At 39.3% G+C, this 26786-nt stretch overlaps 1 protein-coding gene across 1 annotated transcript in view; it reads right to left on the reverse strand.

The window, feature by feature from the left end:
- The window catches only part of ARHGAP10 (Rho GTPase activating protein 10), a 333033-nt gene that overhangs the window by 158713 nt on the left and 147534 nt on the right, over nt 1-26786 (reverse strand). Inside the window, exons 10-11 of the mRNA XM_023227376.1 lie at nt 25351-25445; nt 2503-2584 (exon numbers count right to left, since the gene is read on the reverse strand). Coding sequence (XP_023083144.1) covers nt 2503-2584; nt 25351-25445 — 177 coding nt within the window. The remainder of the gene's footprint in view (nt 1-2502; nt 2585-25350; nt 25446-26786) is intronic.

Raw genomic sequence — 26786 nt, forward strand, 5'->3', positions numbered from 1 at the left:
GTCCTACGCATCTCTTCCACTGGGCCATTCCAGAGTTGTAACTTTTATAATATACTACTAAATATCAGTAAAGTATTTCTCCAAGTTCTGGGCGCTAATCCGGCAAATTATTAAAACAATGAAGGGTTCATGGGAACCCTCAATTTATAGCCAGTTAGTCAGAAGTATGGGAGGGGCCAGACTTGTGATGGGCATCTGAAGTCGAGCAGTCTTGTGGGAGTGAGCTCTAAATATGTGGGATCCAACACTAACTTCAGGCAGACAGGGCGCTGTGTTTTCTGTCAATAACACACTATCATATGCTCAGATGCAAAGATAAATAACAAAAAGGAACATCTCTGAGACCACTTTTCCCTCCCTGAGGAATACTAAATAAGCAAAAATAAGATAAAGGGGGCAGGGTCCTTAAGGGACTTATTGAAAGTTTGTGCATACTTGAAATACTCAGCTGTACAGCTATAGAGTGATAAAGAAACTGCTGTATTCTAACCATTAAGATGGAGCTCATGTTTTCACCACTATTTCTAAAAATCAGTATTTACCTAAAGAGATAACTCCTGCCCATAATTTAGGTAACTACAACAGAAATAGCATGATGATAATTCTAGGCAACTTTTAAGAACTGTAAGTAAGGCTGGCAAATTATTTGCAAGGCTTACAACACCCAACAAAAATATGCAGTCCCTTCAGTGTTGCCATACAAATACATAGCTGAATACTGTTCTTCTGCAGACTTGCCTTTGTCTGTGTATCTCTGAGTTAATCACTTGGCTCCTGACTAAAAGAGAGGTTATATACGTCTTCAAGGTTACGCTGACATTGGCAACAGTCTCATTTCTCAATGACTTAGTCTTTCTGCTATGCAAACTCACTTTCCAAAATACCACTATTTTTTTTTCTGTATTTTAATGGATGCAAATCCAATATACTTCCTGCATCTCTGGAGAGATACATTCTAGTGAGTGTGCTGTCTTTACTAAAGAAGATGAGTATAACCTGTTTTGCAGTCTCAGTAACCATAAACACTGGAAATACTCTTGATTCACAGCTAAAAATTTCAACAATAAATTAAGAATAAACAGAAATAAGGCCGGGTGTGGTGGCTCACGCCTGTAATCCCAACACTTTGGGAGGCCAAGGTGGGTGGATCATTTGAGGTCAGGAGTTCAAGAACAGCCTGGCCAACATGGTGAAATCCCATCTCTACTAAAAATCACAAAAATTAGCTGGGCATGGTGGTACACGCCTGTAATCCCAGCTACTTGGGAGACTGAAGCAGGAGAATCACTTGAACCCAGGAGGCAAAGGTTGCACTGAGCCAAGGTCATGCCACTGCACTCCAGACTGGGCAACAGAGTGAGATTCCATCAATCAATCAATCAAACTAAAACTACAGAGGCTAAATGCATCCCAAATATGATAAGAAGGCACCCAAATCTGACAGAGATGCTTTTTTTTTATTTTTGGTGTAAGAGTGATACATTCCCCAATATAGAATCAATTTTTATACTATGTTAATTTAGGTTTTCATTTTCCAAGTACTTCAAGATTGCCACACGCATTGCTGATCAGCCTCCTTGCTCTCGTTTCCTATCCACCCACCCATGCGCTGTTACCACGAGATAACATTAGCTTTTGCCCATTTCATAAGCTCTATTCTGAATCTGTTTCTGCTGTAGATGATACCTCCTCTACTTTCAAACCATGCTCTTTCTGGTTTTTTTGTCCTCAACACTGCTGAACTAGCAAATGCTTTCCAGATAAGCCTGGTACCTGCAATGGCAGTTTATTTAGAGTCATACATAATACTTTAAGTCGAGTTTATTTAAATTGGTTCTGTGGTGTTTTCTATCATTATCCTCACTAAATCCCCAATACATCATGTGCCAAATTCTCAACTCTCAAAAGCCACTAGTCCACCAAAATGAAAGTAGTGCTTCAATAGTGGCCAACAGACTGAATCCTGGTGCCTCTGGATCTATACCACTACCTTCAATTTATTCCTCAAAGCACTCTGAATACAGAGGCCCATTCACTAAGGCTACATAATACTGTATTCTGTAAACCACTAGATGAAAGTTTAAATTGTTATATCAAAGCAAAATAATTACAGCAGTCACTTATAATATTGCCTGGTCTCACATTTCCTGTTCCGTCTCCACTGAGATCAAAATGCATTGCAGACATTTATTGTATTCATCACCCAAAGTACTGTCAAGTAGGAAAGACGAAATTGAGAATTTAGATGACTTCCTCAAGCAAAGAAAATCAGAGTAGCAAGTCAAGAAAATACAGAAATAAAAACTAATGATACGCCAGTCTTATATGTACTGCTGCTTGCCCAAGCCAAATTACTAGAATGTTGAATGCTTCCAAGATGATTTTTGGAATACCTGTTTCAGTAAGGAACTTTTCTCAAATACTACACAAAAATAACATTAAAATGAATGCACGTCAACTCTAAATGCTTTGAAATAAAACTCAACCATTGATTATTCTTACAGCTTCCTTTCCACCCAGAGCTTCCAACCACTGCTTCCTTTCCTCTTCTGAAAATGCCTGCATGGTCAAGGAAACGCCAGGCCTGAAAGACACCAGTAACAGATCAGGTTACCCCTTGGTCACTAAAAGGCAAGTTTTTCCTAAGATTTAACGATGGTAAGTTTTTGTTTTCATTTCTTTATTATTATTATTTTTTTTTTACTTTTAACTGTGGTAAAATACATGTAACCTAAAGTTTATCATCTTAACCATTTTTAAGTGTAGAGTTCATGGCATTAAATATGTTCCCAATGTTACATAACCATCACCACCATCCATTAACAGAACTTTTTTCATCTTGCAAAACTAAAACTCTGTACCCGTTGAACAGTAACTTTCAATTGCTAAATAAAAGCCTAATATTCCATTGTGTGTATATATACCACATTTTTCTTATCCATTCACAACATCCGGAGACACTTGGGTTCCTTCCACCTTTTGCGGGTTGCGAACGGTGCTGCTATGAACATGGATGTACAAATATCTGTTTAGGCCCCTGCTTTCAATTCTTTTGGGTATATATCAAGAAATGGAATTACTGGGTCACAAGGGATATACATATGAATATACAAATGGCAGAGGAGCGTTAAGAAAAGATGCACAGTATCAGATGTCATCAAGGAAAGGCAAATCAAAATGAAATACAACACACTCATCAGAATAGCCAAAATCCAAAACACTGACACCACCAAATGTTGAAGAAGATGTGGAGCAACAGGCACTCTTATTTACTGCTGGTGGCAATGCAAAATGGTACACTTTCAAAGTCTGGTTGTTTCTTACAAAAGTAAAAATACTCTTACCGTAGGACATAGCAGTCACATTCCTTGGTAGTTCCCTAAAGGAGTTGAAAACTATGTCTACACAAGAACCTGCACATGGATGTTTATTCACGACTACCAAATTTTGTTTGACTGACAACTGCCAAAACTTTGAAGGAGCCAAGATGTCCTCACTAGGTGAATGAATAAAACTGTAGTACATCCTGACGATGGAGTATCACTCAGTGCTAAAAAGAAATGAGCTACTGAGCCATGAAAAGACATGGAGGGAGCTTAAATGTATGCTAGTCAGTGAAAGAAGCCTATCTGAAAAGTCTACATACTTTGTGATTCAAGTAGATGACACCCTGGAAAAGGTCAAACTACAGAAACAGTGAAAAGATCACTGGTTGCCAGGGACTGGAGGGAAAGGGATGAACAGGTGGAGCACAAGCTTTTTAGGGCAGTGAAATCTTCTGTATGATACTAGAATGGTGGATACATTCAGTATACATTTGGGCAAACCCACAGAATGTACAACCCAAGAGTGAGCCCTAATGTAAACTACGAATTTTGGGTGATTATGGTATGTCAAGCAGATTCCTCAATTCTAACAAATGCAGCATTCTGGTGGGGGTGTTGATAATGGGGAAGGCTATGCATGCGTGGGAGTCGGGGGGAATAAGGAAAATCTCTATCCTCCTCGTTTGACTGTGAACTGAAAACTACTCTTTAAGAAGTTGTCTCTCAGAAAAGTTTTTTTTGAATGCAGAGTTGTCCTCTAAGCCGAGAGGGTGGCATAGGAGACCAAAAGCACACTCTGGAGGAGTTAAGATCAGCCTCCTCACTGGCGCCATGAGCCTGCTGGAGACTGGCACAACAGAAAGCTGCGGAGGCAGGCTGGAGTCCAGCCACACAAGGCCTCCCTGGCCATGTGGGATGCTTTGGCTCTGTGTCCCCACCCAAATCTCATGTAGCATTTGCAATTCCCAAAGTTGGAACAGGGGCCTGGTGGGAGGTGACAGGATCATAGGAGTAGACTTCCCCCTTCTTGTTTTCATGATAGAGTTCTCACAAGATCTGGCTGATGGAAAGTATATAGCACCCCCCACTCCCCGCCACCCCACTTCCTCCTGATCTGGCCACGTAAGACAGGCTGGCTTCCCCTTTGCCTTCTGCCATGATTGTAAGTTTCCTGAGGCCTCCCCACCCATGCCTCCTGTTTCTGTACACCCTGCAAAACTAAGTCAATTAAACCTCCCTTCCCCTTCCCTTCTTTATTTTTGAGATGGAGTTTCGCTCTGTCTCCCAGACTGGAGTACAGCGGTGCAATCTTGGCTTACTGCAACCTCCGCCTCCCAGGTTCAAGCAATTCTCCTACCTCAGTGTCTGAGTAACTGGGATTACAGGTGCCCAGCCACTACGCCCAGCTAGTTTTTCTATTTTTAGTAGAGACGCGTTTCTCCATGTTGGCCAGGCTGGTCTCAAACTCCTGACCAGGTCACTCGTGACAAGGTGATCGGCCTGCCTAGGCCTCCAAAAGTGCTGGGATTACAGGCTTGAGCCACCACACCCGGCCTAAACGTCTTTTCTTTATAAAATGCCCAATCTCAGGCAGTTCTTGTAGCAGTGTGAGAATGAACTAATATACCATGCTAAGGATTTAATTTACCCTAAGTGCCACTAAAGGTTTTTAGTAGGGGAATAGCCAGATCAGGTTAAAATTGTACATGAACAGTCTGGTTGCTGGGTGGAGAATGAACTGAAGATAGGCAAGACTTGACTGTAAAAAAATATTAAAAGACTAAAAGGATGATACAGGATGGCAAAAATGAAAAAAGAAACAATGAATGGGCTCGGAAAATATTCCAGAAGTGCTTCTACATGCCATGGGCAACAAAATGATAAGTATGAAAGCTGTTGCTCCAAGAATAACAAATAGAAGACAGGTCAACTACAATATACCATCCGTAACTAGTAAAGGAAATCAGTGACAACCACGAACCAATGTTGCAAGTAAGGACCTGATACACTCTCAGTCAGACCATGAGTCTCAGAAAATTCCTTGTCCTCTCTAGTTCCTTTTTGTTTTCCCCTAAAGTTTTCCACTGATGCTCATATGTGGAGGAAAAATAATATTAACTCAAGATAGATGGTTGTATATTCTTCACCAGTGACACATGGAACAGCAAATAGAGATGCTGGACAGAAAGAAGAATGACTGATTCTAGTAACCTAAAACACAGAAATAACTGTTGAATGATGAAGGGCTTAAAGCGTTATGACTAGAAGTATAAATACTGAAGTAAGGGAAAAACCAATTATCAGGCTTCAGATCAAACAGCCATATTATTTCTGGATAAAAATCCAAAGAAGCATAGAAATAAAGTATTATTGTATGTCTTGCCTCCAAGCACAATGACTCAAACTTGAGCCACACAGCCCTTTGTGGAAGCCAGAAGAGAACAAATTTGTTGAAAGATGACAGATTAAATAGAAATGGATCATCCACAAGGAAAGAATTTCCTTTGTTTATATTTTGGCAAATAATGTAACAATAACTCAAAACAGTTCCACTATTGAGAATTAACTCATCACACTATACATTCTTCAGAACACTTCACACTTGCAACGCATTACTTTTACATTAAAGGGATCAGCCACCAGTATTAAGTAAGGCTGGGTTCCCATCCTCTCACAAAGACTGCTCATATTCATTTTCTATTTACTGATTCCCTGCCTCTAAAGCATTCGTGTTGGAAAAATAAAACGTGTGCTAGAACATGTTTCAACCACTTCGAATTTCTCAAGTTTTTCTTTTCTAATAATCAATTGCTAGGACATCACTAAGAAAGAATGAGACTTTGAGAAACACTGGACACATTTCAAACTACAGAATCAATAGCATCACACTGTTAAACCAAAATATAAAAATTCTGTAGTTTTGGAAACAAAGGACATATCTTATTAATAAAATTTAATGGATGTAAAGGAAATACGGTGAAATCTCAGAATAGTAAGGAACAGAAAACTTTACAAAGTATATTGGATTATTTGCATTTAAATAAAAAACAAACTTCGGGAAGCTGAGGCAGGAGGATTGCTTGAACCCAGGAGTTTGAGACCAGCCTGGGCAAAATAACAAGAACCTGTCTCAAGGCGGTTTTCTGTTGTTGTTGTTGTTGTTGTTGTTTTTAATTTATTTATAGATAGAGAAGGGTGGAAAGGAAGGAGGCAAAAAATACCAATCATATATTCATTTCATGGAGAAGCTAAGATAACATTAGTGACTCCATTAGAGCAAGAATTAGAAATGAGAAAGTTCTGATTGGGGGTTGTTGGAACCATATTGCTGCAATGGATTATACTGGTTCATCTGAGAACACTGCCATTTTCTTACTCACCTAATAATTCATTTCAACCAAACTACAATCTGAGTACCTACTGAGTTCCAGATACCATTTTAAGCTCTGGATAACTCATCACACACAGCAAGTCAGAACTGATTCCTGATGAATACAAAGGCAAAAGTATAAATTGCGTGAAGGAAAAAAATAAACCAGGTGAAAAGGGGCAAGTTGCCAGGATAATCTTTATCTAAAACCCTACTTATTATCTGTAGTACATAAGTTTGGGAATTGGAATCTGAAGAAACAAACAAGTTCTTAAATTAATAAATTCTTTTTAAAAGAATTCCTAAGAATAAAAGAACTGAAGTTCATAAACCAGCATCTCAACCTCTTTTTTTCATTCATTCATTCCAAAAAAAATACAAATACAATTACATGCTATTACCAATCAGGCACTACCCTGAGCCCAAGCATAAGAAACTGCCTATTATCTGTATTCTACATTTCACTCCGTATCTATTTAAGTCTTTCAACTGCATGTTCTATAGCTCTATCAAACCATGTAGAAGACAGGTTTTACCCTTGCGTTTTAAGTGACAGATTACTGAGCTTATAAATTTCGGAAAATACACAAAGAAAAAAGCAGAGAGAAACATTCACAAGTCTAAGGAGACATTATTGTAAATAGAGGAGCTATTAAGTGAATAAACAAAGAAGAAGGTACCAAAACTTATAATGGTAACAATCAGGAATATTCTATTGCTTTTCTAAGAGGAATGTTGAAAAGGAAAAAGAAAAAAACCAAACCAGCATGTAAAAAATTCTGCCCTACATTTTATTATGAGAAGGGGAAACTGCTGAAGCCAAAAAAAGTGTTTAAAGTTATAGAAATGTAATCAGTTTCTCATAGGGTTTCTGGGAAAAAAACAAAGTATAAATCTATGAATCATGCATTTTTTTCAGAGATGACAAAAGCATGTTGCGTAGTTTTACTCAAGGTCAAGTCTTTATGTAACTTCTTTCTTCTGTCCACCAAAAAAAAAAGTTTCAAACAGAGCACATGAGCAATGACAGTCAGAAAATTATATGTTCCAATGAAAGTGCTTTCAAGCTATTAATCATTAGAGAACTGTTGCTCCCATCTGGCATGTAAAAAATTATGAGAGAACATCATTCCCACTCTACCAGTAAGAACAAGATGGAGAACCTATAAAATCATTGTTTTACAAAAACTCATTTAAGAGCAAAGATGTAAAAAAGACCTAATGAATGAAAATCCAAAGAGTGACAAACCATTCCCCGGACAGAATACAAAGACACAGAGACACAGGCATAGGCACAGACACACAGACACACACACACACACACACACCCCAGCTGCTTTCATCCACGGTGGAGCAGTAAGACAAACAGGAAATCATCACAGACAAAACAGTGGAATTTTAACAAAATTTTAAAGGTAGAACACAGGCTGGTGTGATGGTTTAGAATTCCTAGGAGTCCTAGACACAAAGTGAGTCTGAACCTGCCCTCCAACTCTTGTCTGTGGGATCTCAAGTGCTCATGAGGAAGTCTGAGAGCAGGACCGAGAGACCGCCCTGGGGTGGATCTGAGGGGCTACTCATATCCACCTACTCTGTGTCCTACTCAGAGACAGCATGGCCTGCCTGGATTGTTTCTTGAATTGTAATCCCCGTATGTAGAGGAAGGGATCTGTTGTAAGGTGATTGGATTACGGGAGTGGTTCCCCCCGTGCTGCTCTCCTGATAGTGAGTGAGTTCTCACAAGATCTTGTGGTTTAAAAGTGTGTGGCAGTTCCCCAACCCACCCCACCCCACCCCTCTAAAGATACCCTAGGCAGAGGTTGAAACAGTTTGGAGGGCTCAGAAGAAGACAGGAAGACGTGGGAAAGTTTGAAACTTCCTAGGGACTTACTGAATGGTTTTGAAGATGGTTTGATAGAAAAGATCCAAACACACACAAATGGAAATCAGGTGGGAAAACTGAAACAGAGAATCTGAAATTTCCAGGGGCAGCATCAAATGCTCTAATGCTCTAACGTAAGTTAATTCGAATCCCAAAAAATAAACAGAAAATGGAGGAAACATTTGAAGAGATAATGACTAAGATTTTCTAAACCTGGTAGTAAGAAATAACAAACCTACACATCCAAGAACCTCAATGGAACCCTGGGCAAGGCAAAACAAACCAAAAAAATCATAAAAATTATTTAAAAAGAAATCCTGAAAGCAGCAAGAGAAAAAGACGACAGAGGAGAGAGGAGAGACTGGTAAGAAAAATGGATAACTTATCATCAGAAAATAAATGGAAGCCTGAAGACAACGAAACGACTTCTTTAAAATGTATAAGGGGAAATCTATGAAAATAATTCTATATCCATCAAAAATGAAGGCAATATAAAAGACATTTTCACACAGACAAAATAGGAAAGAAGTCTTCTCTAGCAGCCTTGCATTATAAGAAATGCTCAAACTAAAGGCAGCCTAAGGAACTTAGAAGAAATGGAACAAAATAAAAACCCAGTTTTGCAAAAAAGAATAAAGAAAACCAGAAAGGACAAATATAAGCAAGACTCCATCTCAAAAAAAAGGCCAAAACAGTTGCACCCATATGTATGCATATACCCGTATGTAAATAAACAGTAAATTTCTTTAAAAGACCACTGATTATTGATTTCATAAAGTAAAAGTAGTCATGTATAATTACTTCATAAATATGTAGTTCAAATACTATGTAGTTCCCACATTCATAGTGTATGTAGAATTAGAATATATAATAACAAGAGCACAGAGAGTAAAAGGATGATTGGAAGTCGTCCACTGTTCTAGGGTCTTTATTTTTGAGAAGGCAGATACTATGATTATTTTTAAATGCATGTTATACTCTGAGACACTATCTAAAAAATACACTAAAAGGCCTAACTAAAAATCAATAGAAAAAGCAACAGCAAAAAACGAAGGAAAGCAAACATGGAAACTATAAATCAAAATCAAGATGGCAGATTTAAGCCCATACATATCAAAAATTATATATGGATCAGCTGGACATAGTGGCTCATGCCTGTAATCCCAACACTTTAGGAAGCCAAGGAAGGAAGATGGCTTGAAGTCAGGAGTTCAAGACCAGTCTGGGCAGCACAGCAAAACCCCCATCTCTAAAAAATAATAATAATGATAAAATAATTCTTACATATAAACTAAAATTCTGATTAAAAAGCAATGGCTAACATAATTTTTAAAAACAGAACTCAATTATATGCTGTTTATAAAAAAAAGTTTAAACAAAGAATCAGATAAAAGGAAAAGGATGAAAAAAGATGTGCTGTACAAACAGTATAAGAAAGCAAGTGTAGCTATATTACTATCAGAAGGTAGACTTCAAGGTAATTATTAGCACAGAGAGATATTTCATAAAAGGGTCATTAAGACAATATGCACACATGCAAAAAAATTCTTTCAATATGCGATACATATTGATAGAATATAAACTGTTTTCTCTGACCAAGAGTACTTAAGTAGAAAAAAAGCAATAATATGACATTTGGAATATCTCCAGCCATTTGGAATTTTTAAAAAACACTTCTAGATATCACATGTTCTCAATCTACAGCCTAATCACATGAGGAAATAAATTATTTTTAACTGAATTGTAATAAAAGCAAATCAAAATTTGTGGAATGCAAGCTGAAACAGTCCTTAGAAAAGTATGGATTCAAATGCCCACCTCAAAAAAAGGTGTAAAATTAATGATATGTGCTAACTTAGGGAATGAAAAGGAAAACAAATTAAATGCAAAGTTAAAAAAAAAAAGAAATTCAGAAATGAATAAAGTAAAAAGTGGATAATACGGATTCTCAGAAAATATTAACAAAACTGATAAACCTCTATCGAGAAAATATGAAACAATAATCCCTACCAAGCATAAGAGTTACCATTATAAATCCTATAGGTATGAAAGCAACAAGCTGATATGACATTTATGCCAATAAAGTCAACAACTTAGAGAAAATAAATTCCTTGAAAACCACAATTTATCAAAACCCAAGAAAAATAGGAAATCTGAATATCATTATATCCTCTAGATAAAATGAATTAAAAATTTTTAAACTTCTCACAAAGAAAACTCTAGGCAAAGATGGCTTCACAGGTGAATTACCTCAAAAACTTAATACCAATATGACGTAGTACCAATAATACCAATTTGGTACCAAAATCACACAAGGACACTAAAAATGAAGATCATAACACATATATCTCTCATGAACATAAATGTAAAAATCCTTAACCGAATACTAGCAAAATGGATGAAGCAGTGTACAAAAAGCTAGTACATCATGACCAAGGAGAGTTTAATCTCAGGAATGTGAGGTTAACTTACAAAATTCAGTGTAATACATATCCAAAGATTAAAGAAACATATTTAATGATTTCAATAGACACTGAGAAACATTTTGTCAAAATTCCAACCAATTCATGCTTAAAACTGGGAATAAAAACTTCCTCAAAATGAAAAGGACATCTACAAGCAATTTTCAGCTAATGTCACACTTTAAAGTAAAATAATGAACACTTTTCCTAATAAGATCAGGAACAAGGTAAGATGGCCAACAACACCACTTCTGTCAAACATTTTACATGCAATCTCAGGCAGTGTAGGCAGACAAGTAAACAAACTAAAAAGCACACAGATCGGAAAGGAAGAAATCAAGCTGTCTTTTTTTTTGAGACAGGGTCTCGCTCTGTTGCCCAGGCTGGAGTACAGTGACACGATTATGGATCACTGCAGATATGAACCTCCTGGGCTCAAGCTGTCTTCCAATCTCAGCCTCCTGAGTAGCTGGGACTACATGCACACACCACCACACCTGGCTAATTTTTTTTTTCTTTTTTTAAAGAGACAGGGTCTCATTATCTCATTATATTGCCCAGGTTGGTCTCTAACCCTGAGCTCAAGTGATCTTCCTGCCTCAGCTTCCTAAAGTGCTGGGATTATAGGTGTCAACCACCATGCCTGGCCCTAATGCTGTTTTTATCACATATTAAAAAAAAAAAAAAAAAACACTGTGTACATTTAAAAATCCTAAAGAAACTGCCAGAACTAATAGAACTAATAAGTGCACTTAGCAATATTGTAACATACAAAAACCAAGTATGTTTCTACATGCTAATAGCGAACAGTTGCAAATTAAAGGTGAAATAAATATCATTTTAAATTATCATGCAGAAACATAAAATATTTAGGAAAATTTAACACCAAAAAAAAAAAATGCCCATGACTTGTATGCTGAAAACTGTAAAACATTACTGGGATAAATGGAAAATCTAAATAAACAGAAAATCAAGTTCATGAACTGTAAGGTTCTGTATTCACAATATTGACCTATGGGTTTGCGCGTTTTCTTGTAAAAATAAATTAATTCTAAAATTTATATGGAAATGCCAAGGACCTACAATAGCCAAAATTGTTTTAAAAAGAACAGAGGACTTGTACCACCTGACTAACGATACAATAATCAAGGTAAGTGTGTTACTGGCAAAAGAACAAAGAGATGCAACAGAATAATCTAGAAATAGACCTACAGATGCACAGTCAAGTGATTTTTTAGAAAGATGCCAAAACAATTAAATGAGAGGAAAGTCTTTATCAATAAAAGGTGATGGAAATATTGGCTATTCACCTGGGGAAAAAATAAATAAACCTCAACCCTCATGTCTCACACCATACATCCTCCAAAAATCTTCATGAGTCATGGACTAATTATAAAGCTTTTTTAAGAAAACACGGGGAAATTTATTCAAAACCTTAGAGTGAAAAAAAAATATTTCTTGATACAAAAAGCCCTAATAAAATTTTTTAAACTGATAAATTCAACTTCAAGTTAAAATGTTCTCATCAAAAGACACTGAAGAAAAAAAACAGGCAAGCCACAGATCAGAGAAAATATTCACATTATATGTGGTAAATGATTTGTTTCTAAAGAATTCCTACAATTCAATAACAAAAAGACCAAAAACACAATTTTTAAAGGGGCAAAAGATTTTAATAGACACTTCATGACAGAATTAACATAAATGGCCAATAAGCACAGGAAGAAGTGCTCAACATCACTAGTCAAAATTGGCTAAAATGAAAAAGATTAACATAACCAAAGGTTAGTAAGGGAAGTGGAGCAAATGGAACTCTCAAACATTGCTGGTGGGAGGGTTAAATTACTTTGTAACCTTAATTGCCTGAAAAGTCAAACATACATATACTATATCTGAGCAATCCCACACCAAAGTATTTATGCAAGATTAATAAAAATGTATCTCCACAAAAACTCTTGTACAAAACATTTTATCCTGGCTTTACTTAGAAAAGTTAAAAATTTTTTCCATGGCCCATGCTCCAATATCTTTCAGCATACAATTTAAAAATAAATCCATATTAATGTCAATTCAGATTTCCATTTAAATATCAGAGCCAATATAAAATGTGTCTTTCAATACATCACCATCAACAATATCATCTTTAGGGAAAATTCTTACATTCTATGAAAAACACAGATACCTGTATACTAGAAATGCTGTTTCTAATTCTACCCACTCCATGTTCTGCAAGTTCCACTAAAATTCTTTTAAAATAACTTTCTTTGCTCTTCTTTCTACACTGGTATCTTGGTAGTTCCTGAATAACTGATCATCATTGAACAAATCATACGGAAGAGTCAAGACACAGAGCCCTTTCCATTTGGCTTTACTTCATTGCTTATACTATAACCAAATTAAGCTATGGTTACTTTTTATTGAAATACATATATTTAAATATACATATTTCTCTATTGAAATATATATTTCTATATTTATTGAAACATACATATTTCTATATATAGAAATACATATTTGTATATATTGAAATGTATCTATTTCTATATATACTGAAATATGTATATTTCAATAAAAGGTATAATTCCACTTACATAAAAAAATTTACATTTAAAAAGTTACATTTAAAAAGTTTACTTCCTACCAGGTGCAGTGGCTCACGACTGTAATCCCAGCACTTTGGGAGACTGAGGCAGGTGGATCACCTGAGGGCAGGAGTTGGAGACCAGCCTGACCAACATGGCGAAACTCCGCCTCTATTTTAAAATACAAAAATTAGCTGGGCTCGGTGGCTCACACCTGTAATCCCAGCTACTCAGGAGGCTGAGGCAGGAGAATCACTAGAACCTGGGATGGCAGAGGTTGCAGTGAGCCAAGATCACGCCATTGCACTCCAGTCTGGGGGACAGGGCAAGACTCCATCTCAAAAAAAAAAAAAAAAACAGTTTACTTCCATTCAATTCCACAAGTATTTGCAGGGGTCTCTATCTTATCACATGCATTAAATCTAGGACTTCTCAACAGTGGCACTCCTGACATTTTGGACCAGATGATATTTTGTTGCAGAAGCCTGCCCTGTGCCCTGGAGGGTGTTCAGCAGCACAGCTGTCCTCTACCCTCTAGGTGTCTCTAGCAACTCCCTGCCCTCCTCTAACCCCCAGCCCCAAAACACACAGTTAAAATACATTATATCAGTGTCTCCAGATATTGCTCAATGTCGCCTGGGAGCAACATCACCCACAGTTGAGAACCTGACTTAAAGGATTATCTCAACATGTGTTCTCCATACTTCCTGTGATTCCTTTTTGCCTTGGGCCCCCCTTCCTCTGAGTCGCCAAACTGGTTACCTAATCTTCAAGAGTCAATTCAAGAAATCACTTTCTGTAGTAAGCTCTCCTAGCCAACCCCACACTCCCCTATGCTGCTCATCTCCCACAGCACCTTAGACCTTTGAACTGTTATTTGCTTCTAAATCTTCCTGGTCTGTGAGTTCCCTTAATTTCAAGTCTTTTAGTTTCTAGTTTATTGTTGTATCCTCAGTGGCAAAAACAGTCAACAACTGTCTAGGTGCCTGGATGTGAGGCTCTATAAAATGCTTACAAATACTAGTACAGTTAATGTGTTACATAAACATTCTCATATTCAGTCAAATTGCATGGGCTTCTGAAGGCAACATGCTCTTAACTCACTCTTTTAAAGTGAGAAACCGCACAGCATCATGCAAACAGATGCTGAATAAAGTTGCTGGTATAAAATCACTCTAAAACGCCTAATGCGTCAGATACACAGGTGATTTCCTCCTCTCTTCTTCAACATAAAAATACAAATAAGTGAATTCTACAAGTCAGAAGCATCTTGCCATACTTTCAAGAGTGATATGGGAACCAGGCAAAATGAAACCAAATGTAATATTTGAAATGTCAGATTAACGAGAGCAAAACGGGAAGCATTTTCTTTAAGCAGTGCCTGAATGCGATGTGTGGGAGAACTTTCACAGAACGGGTAATTATTTATCAAGTAAATGTGTGGGGGGGTCACAGCACAAAGTGGCATGTGGCAAGCATGCCAACGAAGCTAACAGCATGTTATATAACACAATTGTTGGGGCGGGGGAAGGGTGATATTCCACCCTTCAGGGAAGAAAGCTACACCTCCTGACAGACTACAGCTTGCCATGGAGAAAACATCCATACAAAATACAATGTCTCCAACCTAAAAAAATGAGTGACTTAATCATTTCACAGCCCATGGTCTCTGAAATGTGGCTGACGTCATGTAGTGATAGTTCACAGTGATTTAAGACCCTTCTTTTAGCTATGGTATTTATCTGCAGCTGTGTTCCATTGTTTAAAATAGCTTTATTGAGATGTAAGTCACACCATAAAACTTACCCACTGACAATGTACAGTTCAACAGCTTGTAACATATCCACAGAATTGCATAACCATCACCAAAATCAATTTTAGAACATTTTTATCACCCTAGGAAGTAAAAAGAAAACCTGTACCCATCAGGCATCTCTTCCCATTTCTTTCCAAACCTCTAGATCTAGATAATCACCCATTTACTCTCTATCTATATAGATGTATCTGTCCTGCACATTTCATATAAATGGAATCATATGTACATGGCCATTTATGACTGGCTTCTTTCACTTAGCATTATGTTCTCGAGTGTCATTCATACAGTAGCATGTATTAATTTTTCATCGTATGGCTATACCACATTTAGCCATTAATCTCTTAATAGATATTTGGGTTGTTTCTACTTTCTGGCTATTATGAATAATGCTTCTATGAACATTCATGCACAAGTTTTTGTGTAAACATATGCTTTCATTTATCTTGAATGTATAGCTAGGAGCAGAATTTCTGGGTCAGATAGCAATGTTATGTTTCATTTTCTGAAGAACTGCCAAACTGTTTTCCAAAGCAGCATTCCATTTAAATTCTCACTCTCAGTGTATGAGGATTTCAGTTTCTCTACATTCTTGCCAGTACTTGTTATTACCTGGCTTTTTATTTATAGCCATTCTAGTAGGTATAAAGTGATATCTCATTGTGGTTTTGACTTGCATTTCCCTAACAGCTAACAATATTAAGCGTTTTTTCATGTGTTTATTGGCCACTTGTGTGTGTTTTTTTTTTTTTTTTTTTTTTTTTTTTTTTGGGGTGGGGGTTTCGTTCTGTTGCCCAGGCTGGAGTCCAGTGGCGTGATCTCAGCTCACTGCAACCTCCGCCTCCCGGGTTCAAGTGATTCTCCTGCCTCAGCCTCCTGAGTAGCTGGGATTACAGGCACGCACCACCGCACCCAGCTAATTTTTGTATTTTTAGTAGAGACGGGGTTTCACCATGTTGGCCAGGCTAGTTTCCAACTACTGACCTCAGGCGATCCGCCCACCTCGGCCTCCCAAAGTGCTGGGATTACAGGTATGGGCCACTGCACCCAGGCAACCACTTGTATATTTTCTCTGAAAAAATGTCTAATTCAGGTCTTTTGACCATTTCATTGTTACTTGTCTATATATTATTGAGTTATAATGGTTCTATATTCTAGAAACAAGTCCCTTATCAGACATGATTTTCAAATCTGTGTCTTAAATGCTGTCTCTTAGCTAAGAAAAATTCAAAGTAAACTTTTGGTAAATTGAGGGAGAAAAAAATGAAGCACACATCCATCTAACCATTGATAATCAAAGTAGTAATGGCTAGCTGGGCTCCACCCCACCCTCCATTAGCCATTCTCCCACTGGTTCTCCGTAATAGTAAAGTACTAGAACAACACATGGACCTCTGAAAGCAAAAGACAGCAATTTCCCAACCTTAGGATTTAGAAGCCTCCCTTGCAACTAGGTGTAACCACATAACTCCATTCCAGCCAATGGTCTGTGAGCAAAAGTAGTTTATGCAACCACTGGAAAATGTCTCTACAACCAGAGACAGTGCTGTGTGATAAATGGAACAGTGCCACATTCTGTCTCATGCCTCGAGTGACGATAAAACTAAACCATGCTCAAGAGAGATCAGGATTATATCAGCCGTGATCTGGCAACTTCTGGGCTTCCCAAACAAGAGAAAAAATAAACTTTAACCCCGTTTAAGCCATTTTATTTTGCCTTTTCCTGTTATATGCAACCAAATCTGATCTGAAATAATGCCACAAATAAGTAAAAGCTCTTGATTTATGTCTACACAGATCAAAGGCAAGCCCCGGCTCCACTGTGCTATCACCTACTTCAAAATGCTACCAGGCTGCTCTTTCAACACAGGAAATAAAAAAATAGCAAAAACAGGTCCTTATAAAGACAACAAAATACGTTTATATTAGACATATACAATCAACTGCAAAATTGCTACAAGAAGGTACCCATTAAGAGGGCCAGGTGTGGTGGATCATGCCTGTAATCCCAGCACTTTGGGAGGCAGAGGCGGGCAGATCACCTGAGGTCAGGAGTTCAAGGCCAGCCTGGCCAATATAGTGAAACCCCATCTCTAGCAAAAATACAAAAATTAGCTGGGCGTGGCGGTGTGTGCCTGTAATCTCAGCTACCTGGGAGGCTGAGGCAAAAGAATCACTCAAACCTGGGAGGAAGAGGTTGCAGTGAACCGAGATCATGCCATTGCACTGCACACGGGGTGACAAGAGCAAAACTCCATCTCAAGAAAAAAGAAGGTACCCAATACGAACCTTGTACAAACTGCAGCAGAAATCCATTTATAATACCCACACTCCACAACAAGTTAGGTTTATTTTTCTTGAAGCAGAATGAAGACACTAGAGCTCACAGTATAGCAGTGTGGTGCAGAAGAAGAGGACAGTTGACTGACAGTTGCTTGATTGAATCTAATCACAGTTCAGTCACTTGGGAACAACAATTCAATTTCATTTAATCCCGTACAAATCTGATAAATGTCCACCATGTATAAAGCATTACATGTGGTATTGTGATACCAAGTAACACTAAGTAAAACAGTGTTCCTACTCTCATGGAATTCATAATCTAATAGACAAGGAACAAATTACTTATAATTCCCTGATTCCTGATTCTACCTAGGAATCAGGAAAGTAGACAAGAGCCTATCTCATTCACATTTTTCACTAAATAATGCTTTCGAAGCCCCAAAATTACAGATCTCAAAGCACATTCACCTCCTGCCAGCAGATTTTGCTCCACACGAGACTAAGACACAGATTGTGGGAGATGGCAGGAAATTAAGGGACCCCAAACAGTATCTACTAGTAACAGCAAACCAGAATAGATGTTTCTCTGTTTAGAAATGAGGAAATAAACCATTAAAAGGCAGAGGGAGTCTGTCATTGTTTTTAAAAAGCAGCTTGATCTTTTAGACTAAAGAATATGAACACACCAAGAAAATTATTTTCCAAGTTAACCAAGGAGCTTTAGAAAAAGTTCAGACTTAAAATAAGCATGTATAACTTTTAAGAAAAAATAAATATTTATATATTAGTATCTATATGGTAGGAATGAATTCATATACCTATGTAACATGTTAGAGGAATGTAACTACCCCCCTCCCACTCCCAAGACTCATGGGAAAACTTTCAAAGAACAATCACCATTCCCCACATCTACACTGTTTGAAATGCCTTTTAGACACCCCGGAAGCAATACTGAGTAGGCAGCTGGATATAAGCAGCTGGAGGTCAGGGACAAGATCCAGGTAGAGATAATAAATTTGCAAGTTACCAACATACGGATGGCACATAAAGTTGTAAGGCTGGACAAGGTCATAAAAAAGTGTGAGTGAAGAGCAAAAACAATGAAGGGCTGAACCCCAGAGAACTCCAACATCCAGGGATCTGGAAAATTAAGAACTGGCAAAGGAGTATAAAAAGTGAAGAAGCCAGAGATGCGAGAGGGAGGTGTGCTGTCCTTGAAGCAAGCGTATGATGGAGGAGAGAGTGATGGGCCATGTCAGGGATGCTGTGAGGAAAAGACCATGAGTACTGGGAATCGACCACCAAGCGCAGCAACAGGGAGACCACTGATGACCTCAACAAAAACAACTGCAGTGGAGAGAAAGGGCAAAGGCCTGAGTATACAGTTCAAAAGAGAAGATGAAAGAAATACGAAAAAAAAAAATTTTTTTTTTTTGAGACGGAGTCTCACTCTGTTACCCAGCCTTGAGTGCGGTGGTGCCAACTCGGCTCACTGCAACCTCCACCTCCCAGGTTCAAGCAATTCTCATGTCTCAGCCTCCTGAGTAGCTGGGACTACAAGCACCCGCCACCAAACCCAGCTAGTTTTTGTACTTTTAGTAGAGATGGGGTTTAACCATATTGGTCAGGCTTGTCTCTTGCACTCCTGACCTCAGGTGATCCACCCACCTCGGCCTCCCAAAGTGCTGGGATTACAGGCGTGAGCCACCACACCTGGCCAGGAAAGAAATTTGAGGCCATAAACAGAACAGCTTTTTGAAGAATTGCTGCTGTTTATAAGAGTTAAAAAAATGGGCAGTAAATGAAAGGGAAGGGTGGTTTCATTGGTGATGGTGGCTGTAGCGGCTTTTATATTTTAAGATGAATTAAATAAGAGCATTTCACAAGCTGCCGGGAGGCAAAACTAAATGTTAACAAGAAAGAAAAAGTAGAGTTGCTTGAGTAATATCCTGGAGCAGCGGACAGAGGATGGCAAGAGGAAATGGAAACACCTGAACAGAGGAGTTGGCCTCCATCAGGAACACAGGCAGCTCCCACAGGCAGGGAGGAAAGGCAGGGTGTCTGGACACTGAGGGTGGAGGTGGGTGTCTACAGCAGGAAAGAGCTCTTGTTACAGCTTCTATTTTCACAACAAAATAGGACACAAAGTCATCAGGAAAGGGAGGCAGTGTCAGAGCTTAAGAGAGAGAGGAAAATAAAAAATATTCAACTGCGAGTACATAGGAACTAAGGAGACACAGTATGGGCCAGGCAGGGTGACTCACGCCTGTAATCCCAGCACTTTGGGAGGCCGAGGCAGGCAGATCACTTGAGTTCAGGAGTTCAAGGTGAAACTCCGTCTACTAAAAATACAAAAATTACTCAGGTATGGTGGTACACACCTGTAGTCCCAGCTACTCAGGAGGCTGAGGCACGAGAATCGCTGGAACCCGGGAGGCGGAGGTTAAGGTGAGCGGAGATGGTGCCACTGCACTCCAGCCTGGGTGACAGAGACTCCAACTCAAAGAAAAAAAAAAAGAAAAAGAAAACACAGTAGGATCAGTGGCTACCATGAATAGCTTATTGGAGGACAGTGGTCATGTATCTGAAGTGATCCCATGAATACAGTAGAACTTGCTTCTCTACTCTAGAAAGAGAGAAGGCAGAACTGAATCGTAAGTTGGCATTGTGCAAACAAGCAAAATAAAGAAGGAAAGAAGCAGCGGAGTAAAGGGTATTAAAAAGGGACTGTGGGCCGGGCGCAGTGGCTCAAGCCTGTAATCCCAGCACTTTGGGAGGCCAAGACGGGCGGATCACAAGGTCAGGAGATCGAGACCATCCTGGCTAACACGGTGAAACCCCGTCTCTACTAAAAAATACAAAAAACTAGCCGGGCGAGGTGGCGGGCGCCTGTAGTCCCAGCTACTTGGGAGGCTGAGGCAGGAGAATGGCATAAACCTGGGAGGCGGAGCTTGCAGTGAGCTGAGATCTGGCCACTGCACTCCAGCCTGGGCGAGAGCGAGACTCCGTCTCAAAAAAAAAGGAGGGGGGGACTGTGATGAGTGACTATGAAATTTCAACCAGTTAAGGAAGAAAGTGAGTGCACGAACAACAATAGACTGTAGGGCTTAACTGGGGAATCTAAGGGTACTTATTAGGAGAGAAGGTGGCATCAGAAAGAGAAAGTCTTGCAATCCGGATTGCTGAGGACTACAGTTCCTTGCAATGACAAGGTCTAAGGAATGAACACTGGAAAAAATGGCTGAGGTAAAGAATGAGGTCACTGAAGGAGAGGAACTTAACAAATCAAGATGCCAAGCGCTGAAAGGATCATCTAAAGTCATATTGAAATTACCAAGAATTGTAAAAAGAGCAGAATTGGCAATGCACAGGTTGAGTATCCTTCATCCAAAACGCTTGTGACCAGAAGGGTTTTGGATTTCAGATTTTTTTGGATTTTAGAATATTTGCACTTACAAAATGAGATACCTTGGGAATGGAAACCAAATCTCAACAAGAAATTCATGTATGTTTCATATACACCTTATACATGTAGCCTGTAATTAACTTTGTACAACATTTTTAATAATTTTGTGCATAAAACAAAGTTCTGACTACTACCCACCATATGAGGTCAGGTACGAATTCTCCACTTGTGGCATTATGCCAGTGCTAAAAAAGTTTTGCATTTGGAAGCATTATAGATCTCAGATTTTAGGATTAAGGAGCTAAAGATTCTAGAAGCAGTTCAAAACACAGAAAAAGGTAAGAAAACTATGCATTACAGAGAGATATACTTTCAGTGTGAACCATGAGAATGGATGGATACAGAAAAACAACTATAGGAAATGGCAACATTTAAAGGAGCAACAGCTGAACTGGAGAGGACCAAGGGATCTGAGGAGAACCAGAATAGTTAACTGTCAGGGAAGTAAAAGGATGGAGAGTTTCAGGAGGTCAAACATGAATAACCAATCAAATGCTGCCACAGCCGCCAAGCTCTGTACCCAATTTCCTCCCAGGTTTCTCTTCATAATGACCCACAGCAATCTAACTCAACATGACTGATACGGGTTGGCTATGCCCCCACCCAAGTCTCATCTTGAACTATAGCTCCCATAATCCCCATGTGTTGTGGGAGGGACCTAGTGGGAGGTAACTGAATCATGGGAACAGGTTTTTCCCATGCTGTTCTCATGACAGTGAATAAGTCTTACGAGATCTAATGGTTTTTATAAAGGGCAGTTCCCTGCACACATTCTCTTGCCTCCTGCCATGTAAGATGTGCCTTTGCTCCTCTTTCGCCTTCCACCATGATTATGAGGCCTCCCCAACCATATGGAACAGTGAGTCCATGAAACCTTTTTCTTTATAAATGACCCAGTCTTGGGTATTTCTTCATAGCAGTATGAAAATTAACTAATACAATGACCCGAATTAATTTCACTATCTTCCCCCATCCTTATGCCCCCACTTTGTTTCCCACCTTAGTAAATGGTACCATCTAGCTACTCAAGCCAGAAACCTTCCCCACTCCTTCACCCTCTAACTGCAACATCCCATTTATCCCCAAAGATCTACCCCACTTGGCGCCATCTCCACTGCCACCACACCAATCCTGGCCCTCTCACCCTGTCCTTAAATGACTTTCTCTTGTTCATTCTTGCCACCTCCAGATCTTTCTTACTCTGCCAGAATGAGCTTTGAGAAATACAAATATAATCGTCACTTACTGCCCTGCTTAAAACTATTTAATGGATTAAGTTCAAACACTTCAAGTTCAGGCCCTTGCCCCATCTCAAGCCTCTTCTCCCATTCTCTCTGGCTCTTGCACTAGTGACGCTAGGTGTCTCAAATACATCATACCCTCTAATGTCTCCAGGCCTCCACATGCGACATTCACTCTACCTGGCACACGAATCTCAATCCCAGCTGACTCCAGATAACCTTTTAGTTAGGAATTTAGATGTCAGATCCTCTGTGTGCCTTTCTTTAACCACCTAAACTAGATTAGGTCCCGCGCCAGGGGTTCCCAGAAAGGAGCTGTGGACCTCAATGGAAGTAAATTAGAGACTTCTGCAAGAAAAAAGAGGGAAGCTAAAAGGGGGGGAATCCAGGCCCATATGCCTCTTAATAAGGGAACCCACTTTTTTTGCTTTACATATGCATTAACATGAAATTTTATTTGAAAAGAGGGTCTCTCTATAAAGCACTTGAAAACCGCTACAATAGATCACCGACCTAAAGTCCTCCCCTGTTGCAAGAGTCTCCCTACAGGTGTTATCCTTCACATGTGTAAGCACCTCCATAGGAATCCCTCATCAATGTCTTTGAGGGGCAGAGAGTAGTTCCAATCATAGCAAGGATCATGGCTAACCAAAAAAAAAAAAAATGGGGATGATCAAAGTCTCAGAGAAAACCAGATACTTTGGATGATTAAAGTGATTGAATTGCATTATAGACGTACCCTGCTTTCAAAACTAATCAGAATCACCTCACTTAATATATTCTCTAGTAGACAGCACTGCTAACACATCTTTGTCAATTATTTAGAAAACATTCTGACCATAAGGTAATCTGCAGAGGCTTATAGCACAGTGGCTAAGAGGTAGGGCTCAAGCTGGGCGCAGTGGCTCTTGCTTGTAATCCCAGCACTCTGGGAGGCCGAGGTGGGTGGATCACTTGAGGTCAGGAGTTCAAGACCAGCCTGGCCAACAGAGTGAAACCCTGTCTCTACTAAAAATACAAAAATTAACCGGGTGTGGTAACGTGCGCCTATAATCCCGGCTACTCAGGAGGCTAAGGCAGAAGAATCACTCGAACCTGGGAGGCAGAGGTTGCACCACTACATTACAGCCTGGGAAAAAAGAGTGAGACTCATCTGAAAAAAAAAAAAAGAAAGAAAAGAGAAAAAGGTATGATATGGGGCTCTAGGTGGAGAATGCAGGGGTTCAAATCTCAGTTCTTCAACTACCACTAGCTACGTGACCTTGGGGAAATTGCTCAAATGCTCTGTGCCTCAGTTTCTCATCATAAAATGGAAACAGTAACAACTACCTGAGAGAGCTATGGCAAGGAAACAGCTGAGATAAAACACGGAAGCATTTACAACAGCGGCACTCAGAAAGGAATCCAGTGCTACCCATGGGTGTGTGCACACAAATGTATGCTCGAGTTGTGTTACACTGACCAATTCCCTATTTAAAGTTGGGAAGAATTCTTATTGGCTTGAAATGTAGGCCAGGTATGGTGGCTCACACCTGTAGTCCTATGACTTTGGGAGGCCAAGGTGGGAGGATTGCTTGAGTCCAGGAGTTGTGAGACCAGCCTGGGCAACACAGCAAGATCCAACCTCTTTTACACTGACATTCTCTTCCATATTTTTCCTATCTTGGCAAAATGCTTATGTAACCACTCATCCTTTTCACAGTAGTGCCAAAATTATCATGGTGCTTAAGGGCCTGTTTTTATGTACAATAAATGGTCCTCAATTCATTTATTACAAAAGCACTGCTCCTCTCTCTCTGCACTACCCCCAGAGACACAACTGTATCATCTAACAGAGGAAGCAGCATTAATTACTTTTGTATTCCTAGGTTCTGACCTGAACTTTTGCTTTAACAAATCTCATAAGCTTTTATTATACAAACATAGAACAGCCTTATCTAAAAACCACCACTGCCAAAACCAGGGCTGGCAAGGAATCACTGTACTGTCAGCCATTAAAAAGTAAATATTCTATGAGCACTAGGATTTTCCTTAATGCTACTGGAGGACATAGAAATTAATGCCAGACAAGTAGTAATAATGACAAACAAACCTTTCTCTTCTACTTCTTCCTCTCTGGCAAAGACTTTTTTACAACTAAATAACTATAAGTCATACAATAAGAAAAAAAATAATTCGTCTTTGAAGGAGTTTGCTTAAGACCCTCCATCACGTACAGGATGTAGACACTGAAAACTCCCACAAGCACAAATGAATGTTGTTCTGTATTAATAGCTAGCTACCTATCACCCCTTTTTAGCTTTGTCACCCAGTTCCTCTTGCTATTGTTCTCTTCATGCTACAAATTAGACTTAGATCAACAATGAAAAGCTCCAAGGCAATTTTTTTTTTCCTTTTAGACGGAGTCTCACTCTGTCCGCCCAGGCTGGAGTACAGTGGCACCATCTTGGCTCACTGCAGCCCCCGCCCCCTGGGTTCAAGTGGTTCTCCTGCCTCAGCCTCCCACGTAGCTGGGACTACAGGTGTGCGCCACCACGCCTGGCTAATTTTTGTATTTTTAGTAGAGACAGGATTTCACCATGTTGGCCAGGATGGTCTTGAACTCCTGACCTCAGGTGATCTGCCTACCTAGGCCTCCCCAAGTGCTACGATTACAGGCGTACCCACTGCACCTGGCCTCCAAGGTTATTTTTTAAGTGACAACCCTGGTTAGAATGACTCCTAACTAAATCAAGATGAAACTATCACTCCATAGCTAAACCCAGCGACCAAGACTAAACGGCTTATAATGAACACACAGCCTGGAAATATAGCAAGGTAACATTTTCCCAGGCCATGGAAATCACAGTTGCAAGTAACCTCCATTTTTCTAATCATTTTTTTAAAACGACTCTTTCACCACATCCAATGATTCCAATAACTTACCGATCAGCAGCTTCTATGTCAAAACAAAACCTTCTGTCAATGGAGTCAGTATGCCTCTTGGTACATTCTTTCAAAAAGAACACCTCTCCGTCTCCCTGCAAATAATCATTTTGAACAGTCTCAACACCTACAGGATAAGCATATAAACACTCAGCCATTCTATACTAGAGAGCAGGGGAGCAAGGTTCAAGGTCTTAGGTCCCTTGTCTTTACCCTATCCTCTTTCAAAATGGCTTTTTAAATGCTATTTAGAATCTAAAATATTAACATTTTTGTCATTCTCCTGATTCTTTTGAGAGGGGAGTCTCGCTCTTTCACCCAGGCTGGAGTGCAGTGGCACAATCTTGGCTCACTGCAACCTCCACCTCCCAGGTTTAAGTGATTATCCTGCCTCAGGCTCCTGAGAGCTGGGGTTACAGGCATGTACCACCACACCTGGCTAATTTTTGTATTTTCAGGAGAGACAGGGTTTCACCATGTTGGTCAGGCTGGTGTCGATCTCCTGACCTCAGATGATCCACCCACCTCGGCCTCCCAAAGTGCTAGGCATGAGCCACCATGCCCGGCCATTCTCTTGATTCTTAAGATTTTCTAGACGTTACTGATTATGGTAATGTTAAGCCAGACAATACCAATGTTCTTTTTCTTTTCTTTTTTTTTTTTTTTTTTTTTTTGACAGTCTTGCTCTGTCACAGTTGCAACTAACCTCTATTTTTTTAATCATTTTTTTAAAATGCCCAGGCTGGAGTGCAGTGGTGCAATCTCGGCTCACTGTACTCCACCTCCTGGGTTCAAGCAACTCTGTGACTCAGCCACCCAAGTAGCTCACCGTGACTAGCTAATTTTTATATTTTTAGTAGAGACAGGATTTCACCATGTTGGCCAGGCCAGTCTTGAACTCCTGACCCCAAGTGATCTGCCTGCCTCGGCCTCCCAAAGTGCTGGGATTACAGGCGTGAGCCACCGTGCCTGGCCAAATGTTAATCTTTAAAGGTAGATTAACAGTACAGTTTTTAGATACTGGAATATTGTTAGTCTCTTATTGTACTCTTCTTTTAGTGTAAAAATTTATTTCATATTATGTCACACCACATGTCATAGACAATATGTGACTATTTTTGGCCTATAAAAATTGCAATTCCATAGGTCAACCTAAAAGTACACCAGTAACCCTAGATTAAATATTTTGATAATCTAAAGCTAGAACCATTTAATCTAGGCAATTTCTGTCTTTCCTTTGTGAACCACCCTAAATTTATCTTTACTTAATTTGCAATGCAGAAATACAGGTGCTCAGTAAAAGAACAACTATATGAAGTGTGAGTAACTACTTATTGAACATTTTCACATTTTCCATAATGTGAAGATCTCTAAATAACATTAAGATATACAAATATTCAAAATCTCCAGCTATATTCCATATTTATTATTTGGAG

Source organism: Piliocolobus tephrosceles, chromosome 3 (assembly GCF_002776525.5).
Source record: "Piliocolobus tephrosceles isolate RC106 chromosome 3, ASM277652v3, whole genome shotgun sequence".
NCBI classification, from domain to species: domain Eukaryota; kingdom Metazoa; phylum Chordata; class Mammalia; order Primates; family Cercopithecidae; genus Piliocolobus; species Piliocolobus tephrosceles.